Consider the following 17,789-nt stretch of genomic DNA (forward strand, 5'->3'; position numbering starts at 1 on the left):
GGGTGTGTGTGTGGCTCTGGGTGTGTGTGTGTGTGGCTCTGGGTGTGTGTGTGTGTGGCTCTGGGTGTGTGTGTGTGTGGCTCTGGGTGTGTGTCTCTGGGTGTGTGTGTGGCTCTGGGTGTGTGTGTGGCTCTGGGGGTGTGTGGCTGTGTGTGTGTGTGGCTCTGTGTGTGTGTGGCTCTGTGTGTGTGTGTGGCTGTGTGTGTGTGGCTCTGGGTGTGTGTGTGGCTCTGGGTGTGTGTGTGGCTCTGGGTGTGTGTGTGTGGCTCTGGATGTGTGTGTGTGGCTTTGGGTGTGTGTGTGTGTGGCTCTGGGTGTGTGTGTGTGGCTCTGGGTGTGTGTGTGTGTGTGGCTCTGGGTGTGTGTGTGTGTGTGGCTCTGGGTGTGTGTGTGGCTCTGGGTGTGTGTGTGTGTGTGGCTCTGGGTGTGTGTGTGTGTGGCTCTGGGTGTGTGTGTGTGGCTCTGGGTGTGTGTGGCTCTGGGTGTGTGTGTGGCTCTGGGTGTGTGTGTGGCTCTGGGTGTGTGTGTGTGGCTGTGTGTGTGGCTCTCGGTGTGTGTGGCTCTGGGTGTGTGTGTGGCTCTGGGTGTGCGTGTGTGTGTGGCTCTGGGTATGTGTGTGTGTGGCTCTGGGTGTGTGTGGCTCTGTGTGTGTGGCTCTGTGTGTGTGTGGCTCTGGGTGGGTGTGGCTCTGGGTGGGTGGGTGTGGCTCTGGGTGTGTGTGTGTGTGGCTCTGGGTGTGTGTGTGTGGCTCTGGGGGTGTGTGTGGCTCTGGGTGTGTGTGGCTCTGGGTGTGTGTGGCTCTGGGTGTGTGTGTGTGGCTCTGGGTGTGTGGCTCTGGGTGGGTGTGTGTGGCTCTGGGTGTGTGTGTGTGGCTCTGGGTGTGTGTGGCTCTGGGTGTGTGTGTGGCTCTGGGTGTGTGTGTGGCTCTGGGTGTGTGTGTGTGGCTCTGGGTGTGTGTGTGTGTGTGTGTGTGGCTCTGGGTGTGTGTGTGTGTGTGGCTCTGGGTGTGTGTGTGTGTGTGGCTCTGGGTGTGTGTGTGTGGCTCTGGGGGTGTGTGTGGCTCTGGGTGTGTGTGGCTCTGGGTGTGTGTGGCTCTGGGTGTGTGTGTGTGGCTCTGGGTGTGTGTGTGTGTGGCTCTGGGTGTGTGGCTCTGGGTGGGTGTGTGTGGCTCTGGGTGGGTGTGTGTGGCTCTGGGTGTGTGTGTGTGTGGCTCTGGGTGTGTGTGGCTCTGGGTGTGTGTGTGGCTCTGGGTGTGTGTGTGGCTCTGGGTGTGTGTGTGTGGCTCTGGGTGTGTGTGTGTGTGTGTGGCTCTGGGTGTGTGTGTGGGGCTCTGTGTGTGTGTGTGTGTGTGGCTCTGTGTGTGTGTGTGTGTGTGTGTGTGTGGCTCTGGGTGTGTGTGTGGCTCTCGGTGTGTGTGGCTCTGGGTGTGTGTGTGTGTGGCTCTGGGTGTGTGTGTGTGGCTCTGGGTGTGTGTGTGTGTGGCTCTGGGTGTGTGTGTGTGTGGCTCTGGGTGTGTGTGTGTGTGGCTCTGGGTGTGTGTGTGTGTGGCTCTGGGTGTGTGTGTGTGTGTGTGTGGCTCTGGGCGTGTGTGTGTGGCTCTGGGCGTGTGTGTGTGTGTGGCTCTGGGTGTGTGTGTGTGGTTCTGTGTGTGTGTGTGGGTGTGTGTGTGTGGCTCTGGGTGTTTGTGTGTGTGGCTCTGGGTGTGTGTGTGTGTGGCTCTGGGTGTGTGTGTGTGTCTCTGGGTCTGTGTGTGTGTGTGTCTCTGGGTTTGTGTGTGTGTGGCTCTGGGTGTGTGTGTGTGTGTGGCTCTGGGTGTGTGTGTGTGGCTCTGGGTGTGTGTGCGGCTCTGGGTGTGTGTGTGGCTCTGGGTGTGTGTGTGGCTCTGGGTGTGTGTGTGTGTGGCTCTGGGTGTGTGTGTGTGTGTGGCTCTGGGTGTGTGTGTGGCTCTGGGTGTGTGTGTGGCTCTGGGTGTGTGTGTGGCTCTGGGTGTGTGTGTGGCTCTGGGTGTGTGTGTGGCTCTGGGTGTGTGTGTGTTGCTCTGGGTGTGTGTGTGGCTCTGGGTGTGTGTGTGGCTCTGGGTGTGTGTGTGGCTCTGGGTGTGTGTGTGGCTCTGGGGGTGTGTGTGTGGCTCTGGGTGTGTGTGTGTGGCTCTGGGTGTGTGTGTGTGTGGCTCTGGGTGTGTGTGTGTGTGGCTCTGGGTGTGTGTGTGTGGCTCTGGGTGTGTGTGTGTGGCTCTGGGTGTGTGTGTGTGGCTCTGGGTGTGTGTGTGTGTGTGGCTGTGTGTGTGTGTGGCTCTGTGTGTGTGTGGCCCTGGGTGTGTGTGGCTCTGGGTGTGTGTGTGGCTCTGGTTGTGTGTGGCTCTGGGTGTGTGTGTGTGTGGCTCTGGGTGTGTGTGTGGCTCTGGGTGTGTGTGTGGCTCTGGGTGTGTGTGTGGCTCTGGGTGTGTGTGTGGCTCTGGGTGTGTGTGTGGCTCTGGGTGTGTGTGTGTGTGTGGCTCTGGGTGTGTGTGTGGCTCTAAGTGTGTGTGTGTGTGGCTCTGGGTGTGTGTGTGTGTGGCTCCCGGTGTGTGTGTGTGTGGCTCTCGGTGTGTGTGGCTCTGGGTGTGTGTGGCTCTGGGTGTGTGTGTGGCTCTGGGTGTGTGTGTGGCTCTGGGTGTGTGTGTGGCTCTGGGTGTGTGTGGCTCTGGGTGTGTGTGTGTGTGGGGCTCTGTGTGTGTGGGGGGGGGCTCTGTGTGTGTGTGTGGGGCTCTGTGTGTGTGTAGGGCTCTGTGTGTGTGTGAGGGGTTCTGTGTGTGTGCGTGTGGGGCTCTGTGTGTGTGCGTGTGGGGCTCTGTGTTTGTGTCGGGGAGGGGCTCTGTGTGTGTGGCTCTGTGTGTGTGTGGGTGGCTTTGTGTGTGTGGCTCTGTGTGGGTGTAAATGCAATCGGTCATGCATTTGCGAGCGATTAAGCTATTGGCATTGTAAATGACTATGCCATTTATTTATGATTTTAAAAAAAAAAGTCATGAGCAATACCAATAGCTCTACCTTTAATAATGCCGAGACCATTGCATTGTAAATGCTTGTTTGTTATTTGGCCCTCCAGGGGGCTGGCATAAAAAGAAGACCTCTGATCAGGGGTATTTCTCAAATATGCAACCAGCGGATTAAACATAAATCACTGCAGTAGATGCATTAACAATGTTTCCCCAGTATTCTTTCATGCTGCATAGACACAGATCCCAATGTATCTCAAAGGGTTGTGATACCGGTCTAAAATCATTCCTGGTATTCGAAATCACTAGGTGAAAACCTCTGCCATAGCTGCAGGTGGTTCATTTCACCTCCCCCCACCCCCAAACAAAACAAAACTACCACCTTTGAAGTCGTGGCTAATTTATTCATTAACTGACAATACGACTTGAGAGTTGCAATCTCTCCTTTGCATTGCATTTGTAACTCGGTTCATTTTCCCCTTTAGTAAAAAAAAAATCTGCATGCCCATCGCAAGGAACGCACTCTCTTTCCATTCGTCACGGTGGTAAAACATCACCAATCCAAGGCACATGTAATCTGTTTTAATGGTGTTTGGTCAATCCCGTTTAGCTTTAAACCTATATTATCAACGGTGCAATCTATTAATATGTAGGCTACAAAGTGGTGCAACAAAACAAGAAATTTGATCAAAATATTTTTGATGGAGAATGTTAAGGCTTTCATCTAATTGTGCCACTGGCCGTAAAGAATGAATATAACATGACATATTGTAGTTAATGTTTAGTTATGCATTTACTTGTTGGTTGTCTACCATGTTAACTCTGCCTTTCAATTGCATCAGACTGCTAAGGGCATTAGTCAGTCCCTGTTCCTCTACTAACAGGGGTTCAGCATCAGGAGAGACAAAACTGCACTGAATGGATGCCTGTCGAATTTCCAATTTGTGGTAAAATGTAGAACAGTTATTCCTTTGCATGGGTTGGGCAGGGGGTTAGAAAGAAAATCGACCCAGACAGAAGAAGGGCTAGAAAGAAGTGGACCCAGATGGGGGTTAGAAAGAGTGTATGGAGATATGTAGGGGTGGGGGAAGGGCTGGAGTAAGGAGGGGGCTATGGGGAGTAATAATGGTGAAGGGAATTCAGGGAGGGGCAGTGAAAGGAGAGAACGTGGGGCTTGAAGGGAGAGGGTCCAAAGAGGAGTAGAAGGGGGGTGAAGGGATCGGTTAGGGGGTGGGAGGAGGGTTGAGTTATCGAGTGAGCAAGATAGGGAGAAGAGGCTGATAACCAGGGGTCGGATGGGTAGAGGACAGAGAGAAGGGACAAGCAGGCATTGTAAAGGAATGGGGTATCAGAGCTAGACTGGGCTAAGAGGAGGGTAAAAATAGGGGGTGCAGAGGAGCTTGGAAGGGGACATGGTTACAAAGAGGGCTAGAAAGGAAGAGGGGCACTAAATAGGGTTAATGATAAGTACTGGACTTGAGAACAGGCTGGAAGGGGAGGATCAGACGGAAGGTGTGGGTGAGTGGAAAGGCATGGCTGGGATCCTCCATAGGGCACTATTAGAGCAAATGGGGAGCAGGAGGGACATCCACAGGAGGGTGGGAATTAGGAAGCTACTAGTCTTAACGTGTAGTTAGTGAAATACGGAGGTTGGGGAGAGGATTCCGGGGCGGACAGCTGGGAAGATGAGGACTGGGGTGTATAGGGCTACGTGATGTACCCGCAATTTTACCTGGCAACTGAGTTAATAAATATCTTACTTGCACCCAGGCCCGGCTCCAGGAATTTTTAATTGGGTGGGCCAAGGACGGATTTGGGTGGGCCACTGCAGGCTCGATTTGTTGCATATATGTCTAGGCTGGCCTGCTTAAAGGCCCTCCTTTATCTCTTCTTAGTCTTACAAGGCCCAGTAAAACTCACTCTTTTCCAAATCTCTTTTTAATATTATCACTCACAAAAAGTGTTTTTTCCATGTAATGTTCCTTTGATGGGAAGAGGAGGTTTCTGAGGTGGGAGTATCAGGCAAGAGACACTTCTCTGGCTCCCTTTGTGCGAGCCTTCAGGGAGAAACCCTCTTCATTACTACCTCCACTTGACCATGGACTCTTCAACGCACTCCCTTACAAGCTTGATTAGTCACTATCCCTCTCCAGTGCCCCTTTTCTCACAGATGACCTTGGGCCCCGCCCCATATCAGGCACCATCTCCCGGTAAAAACATTAGTAAAATCACCTTCATACTTAAAACATTGAATAGAGCAATAAATATAATTAGCACACACTTAAAGTATGTTCCACAGTGGCCCTTATGGCCCGACTGCTAATTAAATAAACAAAAACAGAAAGGCCATGACAGGGCAGGCTTCAGCGCTGATGCAAAAGTCTTTTTTGGCGCTGCACCAAAAACCTCTTTCACCGTAAATACCTTTACTACCACCTTCCAACAGTGTACCTCATCCATCCATGCCCCCCCCCTATTGACCTCTTCCTCGGATTCCCTCACTGCCACACGCCACAAGTGCCCCTCATCTCCCCATAGCCCCTCCCCTTTATGACCTCCTCCTCGGATTCCCTCACTGCCACCCTCCCCCAGTGCCCCAGTCTCTCTGTAGCCCCTCCCCCTCATGACCTCCTCATCAGACTCCCTCACTGCCACACTCCACCAGTGCCCCTTATCTCTCTGTAGCCCATCCCCTCGTGACCTCCTCCTCAGACTCCCTCACTACCACCCTCCATCAGTGCCCCTCATCTCTCCCTAGCTCCTCCCTCCACCCCATGACCACTTCCTCGGATTCCCTCACTGCCACCCTTCAACAGTGCCCCTCATCGCTCCATAGCCCCTCCCACTACCACCTCCTCAGATTCTCTCACTGCCACCCTCCACCAGCGCCCCTCATGTTTACGTATCCCCTCTCTCATATGCATTTAATTTGTTGTATAGCGCTGCTCATATCAATGTAGTGTGTGTCAGTACTTTACTCCACGCACACACTTACAGAGACAATGGATCATACAAGTATGTAAATCAGTCTACAGGGAATGTCACATAAGCCAATGAGGATTACAAGGTGTAGGAATCATATGTCATCAATTCTGGTGGGCAGTATATTTTAAGAGGGTTTGATCTGGGGAAACACAACCTTAGGATTTAAAGAGTATTCCATGGGGGTCAGCTTTACTGATAAAAATGTATATCTGCCCAAACATACTCATTGTAGCAACATTAGAATAATGAAAAGCCTTGGGAAGTTCTAACTATATCACAAAGCAAACAAAGCGAAGTTCTAATTATACCATTCATGTTTGTTTGCAGCTCTTTGGTGGCAGTTCATTGTTCACTGCCTTTTGTTAGGATTGTAATTTCTGAAGTAACACAAGGATCTCTGTGACAAAGGCAGTAACCCACTGAGCTATCCACATAAAATACAGTGCATCTGCATTTAAAAAATACTAACAAACGATTGCTCTAAAGCAGGATCATTAATCACCAGCTTTATCTGTGCATTTTGTATTGTTTTATTGTTGACCAGCATCGGCTATGATGAAATGATAAAAAACTGTTCAGATGAAGCACATACGAAGTACGTGTCCTGCAGGGGCTGTCAGATTTTAAAAAGAAATTTTTTTGTAACACATTCTCTTACCTACTCCATTAGTCATACTTTGTGTCACAGCCTTATGTGATAAGCAGCTGCAGGGGTCAGGGGGTGACTAGGAATAAACAGACCACTATTCCCGGCGCTGCACAGAAAAAGAAATATCAACGCAACAGGGCAGTAGGCAAAGGTTACCTTTGTCAAAGAAAGGATTTGTCCCCTTTCACCATGCAGAGATGAAGGGGAAAAAAAACTAAGCAAAGCCTCCTTAACATGTAAATGGTCTTTTAAAGACCTGTTAAGTACTTTGGTGCGGCTGCGATCATCTTAAACTGTCTGTGTGTGTGTGCGCCCGGGAAGCTGTCTCCCCGGGCTGACACACACGATTGCACGCCTGCCTTCAAGCCCTCACTGCGAGGGCCAAGGCTCCTGTTTGGGTGGGCCAGGCTCATCTTTGGGTGGGCCTGGCCCACCCGGCCCACCCGCTAGAACTGGGCCTGCTTGCACCAGACATCTTTTTATTGGCGACGAGCAGGAGCCACTGGAAAGGGAATCCAGATGGGTGCGGCAGTTGAGCAAGAGTTAGGGAAGGTGGAGTTGGTCTGAGTTCTTAATTTAAGATGAGACAGAAATTAACAGAACAAGAGAGCAGTTCGGGGGACTGGGGAAGAAAAGTGGCTACTGTACTACTGAGGGAAAAAGAACAGGTGAGGCTTTAGTAGAAAACAGAGGTACGTGCTGATGAACTGCAAGAAACAGGACGAGGGTAAGACATTGGCACTGACAGGCATGGGGTGCGCAAAGAGGAAGAGAGCTCTGTAGATCGGGAAAAACAGAATATGTTATCAAGTTTATCTTGATTTTTCCTCAGATTCCCAGAGCTTTGTACTGATGAGTGAAGGTTGTAAGTGGAAAGTAGAATACTCACCTTTAAGAGGCGCCTATCGAGGAACATTATTCCACCATTGTTGAAGTTGCATAAAATAATTTTTTTTAAACGTTGCGGGAGTGTGCGCCCTGCCTGCAACAGCAGGCAAGACAAAGGCATTTAAGAAAATAGTACTCAGAAGCCAGTAATTAAAACCTACCAAGGAACAACAAATGTAACAGTGTGTCCTCATGGGAGGTTACAAGAAGAGAAAAGGTGGTACAAAGGAGGGACTACTAAGCCTATTGACCAATAAAAAGCCACCATTTACAAAGGACGGTAATAGGAGCCAATTAAAACGATGGGCAGAAAGTGGGTGGAGCTTCATGCCCATAAACTGAATACAGCATGTCTCAAAGAGACAATGCAAGCGCTGCCTATGTGAGACCGAACAAAATTATAGTAACAGAATTTCCTTCTGGTATTATAAAAAAAAAATCTTACACTGCTCCGCAAGCAGTGTGGCGACACTCTTCCGCCTCATGGGAGGGGCCGCCACTGCCCCTGTGAGGCTCTATATAGAGACATCCATAATCAGACCTTTTCTTCTACTGGTCCCACCAGATGTCCTTTCCTATTATGAAATGCATGAAGATGTAATAGTTTGGAGGATTAAACCTAGAGGGAGCACAGCTTACCTGGACTGCCCTATCCTTCATAGCTTAACTACAAGTAAGGCAGGGAAATCTATCTAATTAATACTTCTAGTAATTTATGCCCACTAGTCAATCAGTCGAATTCAGGTGTGGAAAGCAGAGGTATCTATCGGATAGCAAACGTTACAGATTCAGGACTTAGAGTACAGCTACCCCTCAAGTTACACATAACAGGCCTAGTCCTACACCCAGGTTACTTTATTTATAAGAGCCCAAATGAAAGACCTGTGAGATACCACTACAGTGCACATAGGCTTAACAATTACCATATCTCTTTCAAGAGTTTGTTTACACATCTTGCAAAATGGTATGGAAAACAATCTACCAGCCCAACTTCCTGGTCCTACTCGTTATAGCCCTTCATTTTTACTTTAAGTGAGGTTTCATACCAACTCTCTGATCTTCTTCATTTTCACTGGGTTTTTCAGAACCTCTTTCTTCTTCTCCTCTTCCCTTTTCCTGGTAAGAAAGGAAAGTAGTGTTAAACAAATTTTCATGAACTATGGCCTCCTTCACCAGATGTACACCAGGCTATGAAAATAATGTATTACCTCTCATAAACTGGGTCTGAAAACTTGAACAAATTACACAAATTAATGTAACATGCCTTCACTACGAAGGGGCACATGTCACAAACCTGAGGCCCGCTGGCCAGCGGATCATCTTCGGAATGATATTCCGAAGGTTACAGCCTTATGAGGATGGGACCATGCATTATTGGATTTGACTGAACATGAATGCTCATTAAAAGAATTTACATTACTTTTGAGTATTAGTAGTCTATTTTACAACAATAGGAAAAGACAAGAAATATTTGCAATCATTACATAAAAAAAGTTCTGAGTTCGCAAGATCGCTAATCAGGAGCAATTAACCTTATGTTCAGCTATGGTGCAGGACTCACAAAACAAAGGTCTTCCGCATAAAACCCAAATAGTGAAGTCCTCACTCGCATGTCATTTACAATACCAGCACAGAACCAGAAACCTAAACCAAAGCTAACCTAGTTCATGATGAAAGAAGGACCATAACTGGTTTATGTGATAGAATGCACCAGTACATCTGGCTTGAAGGGCCATAATTAAGTTCCTGCCTCACCTGATCATGAAGAGCGGATCCTCACGGATTTTGCTTGCCATATCCAGAGCAGAGTTGGCTCCAACAGGAGCAAAGATGGAGCCGGGAAGAAGTCCTGTCTCAGACGAAGGGCCAGCCTCCTTGTCATCAATCTTATCCAAAACATATTTATCAACGGGACGTCCTAGCAGGTACTCTTCTCTGTTCACCATTCCACCAGGGCCATGGTACATCCAATCCAGCTTTTCCTCTTTTTTCCTGATAAAAATCAAAAATAAGGACGTGTAGAGTATTGACCACCAAAGTGTACAATTTTGACCACCAAAGTGTTGTAAGGAAGAAGTATGAATAATAGTTGAATGAACCAATAGCTCTAGATCTTATTTACAAAGGAATCCTACCAATAGTAGAATAAACTTGCACCCAACATAAGTGAGTGAATTTAGCATGGAGATGATATTTACCCGTATGTCTACTTAGAACATTTTCTACCATGGAAAAATGGCATAAAATAAGAAAACTAGTACCACAAAAAATATTAAAGAAAACATTTCTGACCCGTCAGCAGAAGTAAGTAGGAGGCATTCCGTGCCTAGTCCCATCAGTCTGATATAGTAGGTGACATTAAGCTAACTGTACTTGAAATTAAAACAGAGGAAGCCAGTAGTTGTGAAGATTCTTTTTTATGCTACAGGCAGAATGATTAAGGAATTATCATACAATTTTAATACAGAGACGGGACTGCACTCCAGAAGAGCAGCAAAACTGTAAGAGATCCAGGGAGTACAAACATACTTGACTGCACCAACATCCTCTGCATAGCGCTGCATCTCCTCCCTGGCACGTTCATCCCGCAGCTCGCGCTGCAGCTCTTCAATCTTCTTGCGTTCAGCCTCATGTTTCTGCTCTGCCTTCCAAACTTTCTCAACATTGCGCAAAGTCTGGGGGTGCCAGCTTTTCTTGAGGTTCTGAAGAAAAGACAACAGAAGACATTATTATCAAGGTAACATGGAGGTTTTACACCCACTCCAGAATGCTTCGACCACAGCAGCAGAACTATGCCATAAAAACTGCTTACTCAAATAAGTCTATTGAAAATGTCACTAGAAAACGGCTAGACGTTAACAAAACATGTTAAAACAAGAGAGCAGTGAATGACAAGCAAGGGAGGGCTAGAGTACCCTCCAATACCCATTTAATCTAAGACGGGGGTGATCACTATTTAAACAAGCATTTGCAATGCAATAGTCTCACATTTGCGAGCGTTTGAGCTATTGTCATTGTAAATGACAGTGCCTTTTACTTATGTGTTTTGAAAACACTGCCTGCCTTTCTTCTCATAAGCAAGGACTATAAGTACAAAGTGCATGTATACGCACAGCTTGCAGGTTTTAAAACACATAAATTAAAGGCATTGTCATTCACAATGTCAATAGCTCAAACTCTCGCAAATGCGAGACCTATAATCTGTAATGTGCTAGCAACTGTCCTGCTTAAATTTCAACCTCTCCTTAAGCAGCCCTTAATGCAGCAACCTAATGCAAAAAATTCTCTGCACATCACGCCAGTCCTCGCAACCCTAGGCTGCCTTTCCCTAAACGCTGCTTTACGTCTGAGACAACCAGCATTAGTGAAAAGAAAAAGAGTCTCAAAGTGTGGTCAGAACAAGTATGTTGTAGAAAAAGTAGGTTATTACCATCGGCTCTCGTTGATACACAACAAGTGTCTAACCAGAGAACAGTGCACTGAAATAATGCAGTGGATCACAATTCCATAAGAAAAGAAATTAGCTATGCAAAGAATCTCGATATGCAATATTAAAATTAAGACCGGCTGCTAAATATGCCGTCCGTCCTTCTATTCACAATCCCATACTTAGATACATGTATTAATTTACACAGATTTAACCGGGCATATTATTGTTCAAATATGCTGGTATTCTGATCATTCCTGAAGTCTCTGGAACTTGTGGTGTAGCATTTGCATGGGAAGCCACTCTATCCAACACCTTATGTTATCTTATAGTTACTTTACGCAGCCTTCCGTAATGCAAGATAAACATCAAGCCTCTCACACAACACTGTTTTACAAACAACCTGTCCTTTCTCCAAACTTTGCCATGTCCTTATATCCCATCCATTTGCAACACTTCAAAATGAGGAATGGTGACAACATGGTACTAACATGGAGTACAGTCTACACGGCCTATAGCGCCGAGCTCCACATTGTCCTTGATTATCAGATTTAAATATTCCATCAGACTCTTAGAAACACAAAGTGAGGTCCTCATATGCTTAATTCTTGCCGGTTCAAAATCTGTCACGATTTCTTCAGAATATCCATCTCTATTAAAAATGTCCCACATAAATTCTATTACATTCATGGTCTAAACAAGGAGCACAAATCTCACTTCAAACCTTTTGGATGCAGTAAAGACTTTTTTATAGTGGCCTGGTCTGAACAGTTGAGCACAATGTACAAGGCTGTGGTATTTGTGTGTGCTTAACAACAAGTTGCAGATTATGAATCCCTAGGCAGTCAAACTTGTGTTTCCTTGGAATAAGTTTGCCTTGGATATTTCCAGCCCATTTGGGGTTTTGGGAGATATAGCCCAATATGCGATAATGCTAATAGAAAAAAAGCATTGCATTCAGAGTTTGGCGGACAGTGGACTTAAGCAAAAAAGCGGCGGATGCACATTTCGCCATATTAGAAGTGCATTATACTCAATGACACTTTAAATAAGGCGGACGAGATAACCACATTTTGACAGGCCACTCTAAGCAAGGCCCATAATCAGCTAGCAACATTGCATATTAGGTTATGCCTCTCAAAACAGAGGCCAGAAATATCAAAGGCAAACTTATTCTGTGGGAACACAGGCCCTTCAATAGATTTGATTGACGAGTGAGATCTAGCCTGCAACTTGACGCTAAACACGCACATGAAGGAATCCCCTAAAGGGCGCTTTACAGCTTTGTCTAACCCAGGGTTCCAAACCTCTTCACCTACCTTTCTCTTCATTACCTATATAACTATATCCTCCATTTGGGCCACTCAAAGTACTTTCTCATGTATATCTACTGGGTCAAGCAACAGACCCAATAGTTTCACATGCGATATAAACGTTAAATTTCTTCTCACTCAAGCGTTCTCATTTGCTACAGTAACACAATCCATAACTAATTACATCCATCCTGATGCTATTTAATTATTTATTTGGCTGATTTATAGAGCGAGCAGCAACTTAACAGGGTCTCCTGGGGCTGGACAAGGCAGAGGCAGAGCCACATGAGTGCTAGGCAAACAAAGCCGAGATAGAGAATCAAGCTTGGAGGCTAAAGAGAAAAGTCTTTAAGTTCTTGCTGAATGCTAGCAGATAGTGACAGTTCCTAAGCTCGATTGGGAGAGAGTTTCAGAGTTTGGGGCCCAAGTAAGAAAAAGAGTGGCCACTCATGTGGGGAAGACTGAACCTGGGAACTAAGAACAGTGAGAGGCTGGAAGATATCAGTTGTCGAGCAGCCACGTAAGGTGTTACCAGTCTTTTGATGTAAGAGGGCGCCAAGCAGAGTTTGGCCCGAAACATGTAACATAAAGCCTTAAGGTCGATGCGTTTGTTCACCATGAGCCAATGTAATTGATGAAGCAGAGGTGAAGCAGAGGTAAAGCAGAGGCGCATCTAGGTAGACGAAAAAGACGCGCAGCCATATTCTGAATATCGATGGACTGAGGCTTTATCTGCACCAAGGTAAAACACATTGTCGTTGTCCAGACTGGACGTTTCAAAACCTGCACTTAAGTCTAACAAAATAAGGGCAGCAGTACCACGCGAGTCGAGCTGTTACCTGAGATATTCAGAGACTCCGAGAAGGATTTGGTGCCATGGTCTGGTCTAAAAACAGACTGTGAAGGATGCAACGGATTACGACAAAAGAGGAGAGTTGGACATTGAGATATCGGGCAGAAATTTGACCAACAGAGAGGATCAAGACCTTCCCTTTTTAGAGGAGGAAGAACAAGAGCATGTTTCCAACTCTGGAGGTACAAGTCCTGTGTTGAGAAGGTCGGGAATCACAGTAAGGACAGCCTTGTCTAAAAGTCTAAGTTTAGAGGAAGGAAGGGGATCAAGCGATGAACCGGACTTGATAGATCCCAGTAAGAACTGCAATGTAGTCATGTCCAAAGGGAGCCATGACCTTGTCTCAGGAACCTGGGGAGAAATATCAAGGTGACCCTCAGTGTGAATTATGGGGAACCCTTGTTGGTAGGTGCCATTATAGAGTTGGCAGTGGATGGACTTGACTTTATTGTAGAAGAACATCGCTAACTCAACGCACTGATGTTGAGAAAGCGAAGGAGGAGGCAGAAAAGTACTGGCTGCCGAGAGTTTATTCAAAACTTTAAACAAGGTTTTCTGGCAGTTTTGGGAGATCGAGATCTCAGTGAAGAAGGTTGTGCAAGCCAATCTGCAAAGGGCATAGCATTTCTTTAATGGTACAAGTATTTAGACTTCGCACTAGATAAATAGTGTTTTCTTCATTATCTTTCTACGGCTTTGCAGCAATTTTTTCCTGTTTTAGAGTCAGTAAACCAGGGGGTAGGAGGATGTATTCTGTGCAGTGGTTTAACTGAAAGTAGTAGGGCCGAATTGATTGCCTCTGTAAGCCACTGATGCAGAGTTGGTCTCAGTCAGGTAGGGATACAAGGGAAGGGTTTTTTTCCAAGGACCAGTTTGTTAAGCACTAGCATATAAGTTTAGACCATTTCCTGGTTTTAGGCAGTGAAGCCGGCCTGGTAGAAGCAGTGGAGAGAAGCTTAATGGTAAGAGATACTGCAAAATGATCGGTCTAGCAAAATTGCATGGGTGGAGCAACAGATAAGGTTGGAAGATTAGAAAAATAGGGTCCAGAAGGTGCCCTGCAAACTGAGTCCGTAAAGAGTTGAGGAGCAAAAGATGAAGAATAGTCAAAACCTCTATAAGTGCAGATGTTGATTCATCATTGGAGTTCTCAAGGTAGAGGTTGAGATCAGCAAGCACAGAAAAAATGGCTACCTATAGGATATGGGGTCAAAAAAGTCAGAAAGATGTAAGCACCAGAAGTAAGAAGGCCCGGGGGGAGGGCATAGATAATAGCACCGAAAAGGTAAATTTAGGCGGGGGGATGAATAGAGAAGAGCAAGGCTTCATAGTTAGGAATCTAGAGGTCCACAAATTTACAGTTCTACATTTTTTTTTTAAATAATGGTCGATACCTCCATCTACTTTAAGGGGTCTTAATTCCCAACAAGGAAAAATTGTCAGGAAGTGCCAATATAACATCTGGTAGGGACCCTTCGTGAAGCCAGGTTTCTGTTAGAAACCCACATCTGGGTCTACATCAACAAGGAAGTTAAATAAGTGGGGCTGATGTTTAGGTAGGGAGCGACAGTTTAAACTAAAGCAATGGTATTCACTGGGTAAGGGAGAATCAATCAATACTTTGGAAAGGGGGTGGGGTGCATTCACCCTAGCCTGCTACTCTTATGTTATACGGTAGCTTGTTTCCTTCCCAGTGAAAGAATTGGCTTGGTAGTTTGGTTTGCCCTGTTCCCATGATACACTGGTCCAGGGACAGACTAATTTGTATATAGCCAGGTTCTGAGCTGGGATGGTGCAGTGAGCTAAAAAACTGTGTTGGATTAAGCCCTGATCTCTTGACTGGGTGAGAGTATTCTGCTTAATTCAGAAACTCTGTCCATCACCACCCCCTGTTGTTTAATTATTTTGTCCACCATAAGCGTGGAAGGGTATACTCAGACGTGAGTCCCTAGCTCATTGCACCATCAGGATTCAAGCAAGCCGGGCCGAAGACGGCTGAAATGCCAGAAACCGGTCCCCGGTAGCTTGTTTCCTTCCCAGTGAAAGAATTGGCTTGGTAGTTTGGTTTGCCCTGTTCCCATGATACACTGGGCCAGGGACAGACTAATTTGCATATAGCCAGGTTCTGAGCTGGGATGGTGCAGTGAGCTAAAAAACGGTGTTGGATTAAGCCCTGATCTCTTGACTGGGTGAGAGTATTCTGCTTAATTCAGAAACTCTGTCCATCACCACCCCCTGTTGTTTAATTACTCTTATGTTATGGCACACCATTACACAGCCTTCTGTACACATATATTCCTCATTCTTGTTCTATTTGTGTAAAACGTGTCGGCTTACAAGCAAAATGTGGTACAAATTTGACATAGTACTCCAATAACCCAAAGAAAAAACTAAACTAGTCCTTATTAGTTTGGTGGAGAGTTGCTCCCAGTAACTTCTTTTTAAGTTCCAGGACATGGTGGTCTAAATAAGCTACTATTTATTAGTCATGACACTTTCCTTCAAAATCAATAACAACCTGGTTAAACTCTCATCATACTTTTTTAACATGACCCACAATATAACCTTGGACAAATACTACACCTGCCTTGTTTTTAAGCAAGATGCTTATTACTCTTTGAAATAAAGATACATTTACCTTACATTACTAGAAAACTATGTGCCAATATGAATACGACACACTGGGAGAACTTTATTTAGATATTATGGATTCTGCTAATTATACATGTTATTCCTATCAAGGAGACCAACTAAGCTGTCAGCATTTAACCATCAGTAAACAGAAGGCCCAGGACCGAAGAAGCGTATTCTCTATGACGCTGTATTGTCACTTGACTATTAGTTGCCATTAGCCCCCCTCACTCATCCACCACTGTGTCCCATCCTTCAGGCAAGCAATTTCCCACAGAGCCCTTGTCACACAAACTTATGCCCATCATTTCTAGAATATTTTATAACGGTGGGCTGGAATAGTAAAATGTGAAATGATGCATTAAAGAATGTATGACAAGTGTGGTAGAATCTACAGGGTAAGGCTAAAGAAATTGTGAAGGGACTTGGTGGAGGCCGTACATATTTGTACCCGTTTGCTCCTTGTACAAATAAATCTGCATTCAGACTAATCCTATGTGGTGTATTCCTCCGAACAAAACTGGAGACAAAACTGGAGATGAGTTTGAGGACATCGTAAGGAGGAAAGGAACAGGCAGAGAATAGGTTGCGGTATCAACATACAAAAGCGATTGAAAAGCATTGCTTTAGGAAAACGAATCAAGCTTATAAACCTTTGGGCGGAATCACCATCTGACAAAATCTTCTGTGAGTGGCTTCTACCGACTTATGGTGTATCTGCTGGTACAGTCTGTGTGAGCTGGCTTTGGCTCACACACATAGTTCCATTGTCCTGGCCACGGAAATGTTAGTCTGTGAGCTGCTGCCCAAGCAGCGTATCGGATGTGAGTGCGCGAGGCAGAGTCTGTGAGCGAGACTGAGCCGGCACTGAAGACGTAATCACATGCTGAGAATGGCGCCCTAAACACAGCTTGATGATGCAAGCAGGCGCCCATCTTAAGTGAATTACTATGTTTAAGAGTAAACAACGCTCGCCATTGTTTACACACCAGTTGAGGAGTAGGAGGTGCAGCGTTATGATTTTAATGTGCAAATTCAGTTGCCTCATTTTGACAGTACCTTCACCAAAGTTCCCCTTCTTCCCTTGTTGGGGAGGGATCCAGCATCTGTGCTCTGGAGTTTCAGACACCCCTCTGAGAGAGACGACAGCGACAAGGGAGTCACACCCAGCAGAGGATTGGGATTTATCCTACTCCCGCTCGGAGCCCAGCGCCGCACACGTGCCCGGCGCTTTTTGAGGATGCCCCCCTTAGGCAGAATCAAGAACCTTCTGTATGTACTGCGGTACCCGAGCAACCTTTGGCAGATGACTGGTGGAGCTGTCCTATTCCGCTTTTGAGGAGTTTAGCTCTGGTTCACCCCTCGGCCGTCACCTACCCAGCCGGATGTCGGACACTGTTTTTCCTCGTCTCCCCGTTGTATTTCCTACCCCCTCCATCCTATGTTTATGCTTGCTTTTGGAACTCACGTAACTATGCTCCAGCAACTGATGTAACTTTATAACTATGTTCTGATACTATGTTCTTCCTCATGTAAAGCGCTCTGATTCCTTTAGGTCAGCCAACGCTATATAAAACTTTTCAAATGAATAAGCTCAATTGAACGTACGGAGACAAAACAAATTGTACTATTATTTATTTATTTATTTATTTATTTATTTATTGTAGAGTTTTATATAGCGCGAACAAGACCCGTGGGTATCAGAGCGCTTAACATCAGAATAGATAACTAACACAAGTGTTGACATTATAGGAAACAAACAGATATGAGGTATATAATAGAATGAATACAATTATGTGAACAGTATATATGCAAACAAAACACATGTGCAAATCGCATTAATAGGTGTGATAAGGCTAAGCTTATATCATATGCCCATATTCCTAGCCAAGGTGAGGTAGGCGATGGTAAGGTTTTGGCTTAACAAGTGTTAACCTTTCTAAAAACAAAGCCGTTATGAGGTAGATAATAGTGTGGACATGATTATGAGAGATAGTATATATGCGAAGCACAGATCCCATGCAATTCGTATTAAGATGTGGGGTAAGGCTAAGCTTATATCATATGCC

General features: G+C 45.9%; 1 protein-coding gene across 1 annotated transcript in view; it reads right to left on the reverse strand.

Moving 5' to 3' along the window:
• Positions 1-17,789, reverse strand: part of CWC25 (CWC25 spliceosome associated protein) — a 167,688-nt gene that overhangs the window by 133,966 nt on the left and 15,933 nt on the right. The window contains exons 2-4 of the mRNA XM_086924324.1: positions 10,026-10,198; positions 9,252-9,488; positions 8,543-8,612 (exon numbers count right to left, since the gene is read on the reverse strand). Coding sequence (XP_086780450.1) covers positions 8,543-8,612; positions 9,252-9,488; positions 10,026-10,198 — 480 coding nt within the window. The remainder of the gene's footprint in view (positions 1-8,542; positions 8,613-9,251; positions 9,489-10,025; positions 10,199-17,789) is intronic.

This window comes from Lissotriton vulgaris, chromosome 5 (genome assembly GCF_964263255.1).
Source record: "Lissotriton vulgaris chromosome 5, aLisVul1.2, whole genome shotgun sequence".
Lineage (NCBI taxonomy): Eukaryota > Metazoa > Chordata > Amphibia > Caudata > Salamandridae > Lissotriton > Lissotriton vulgaris.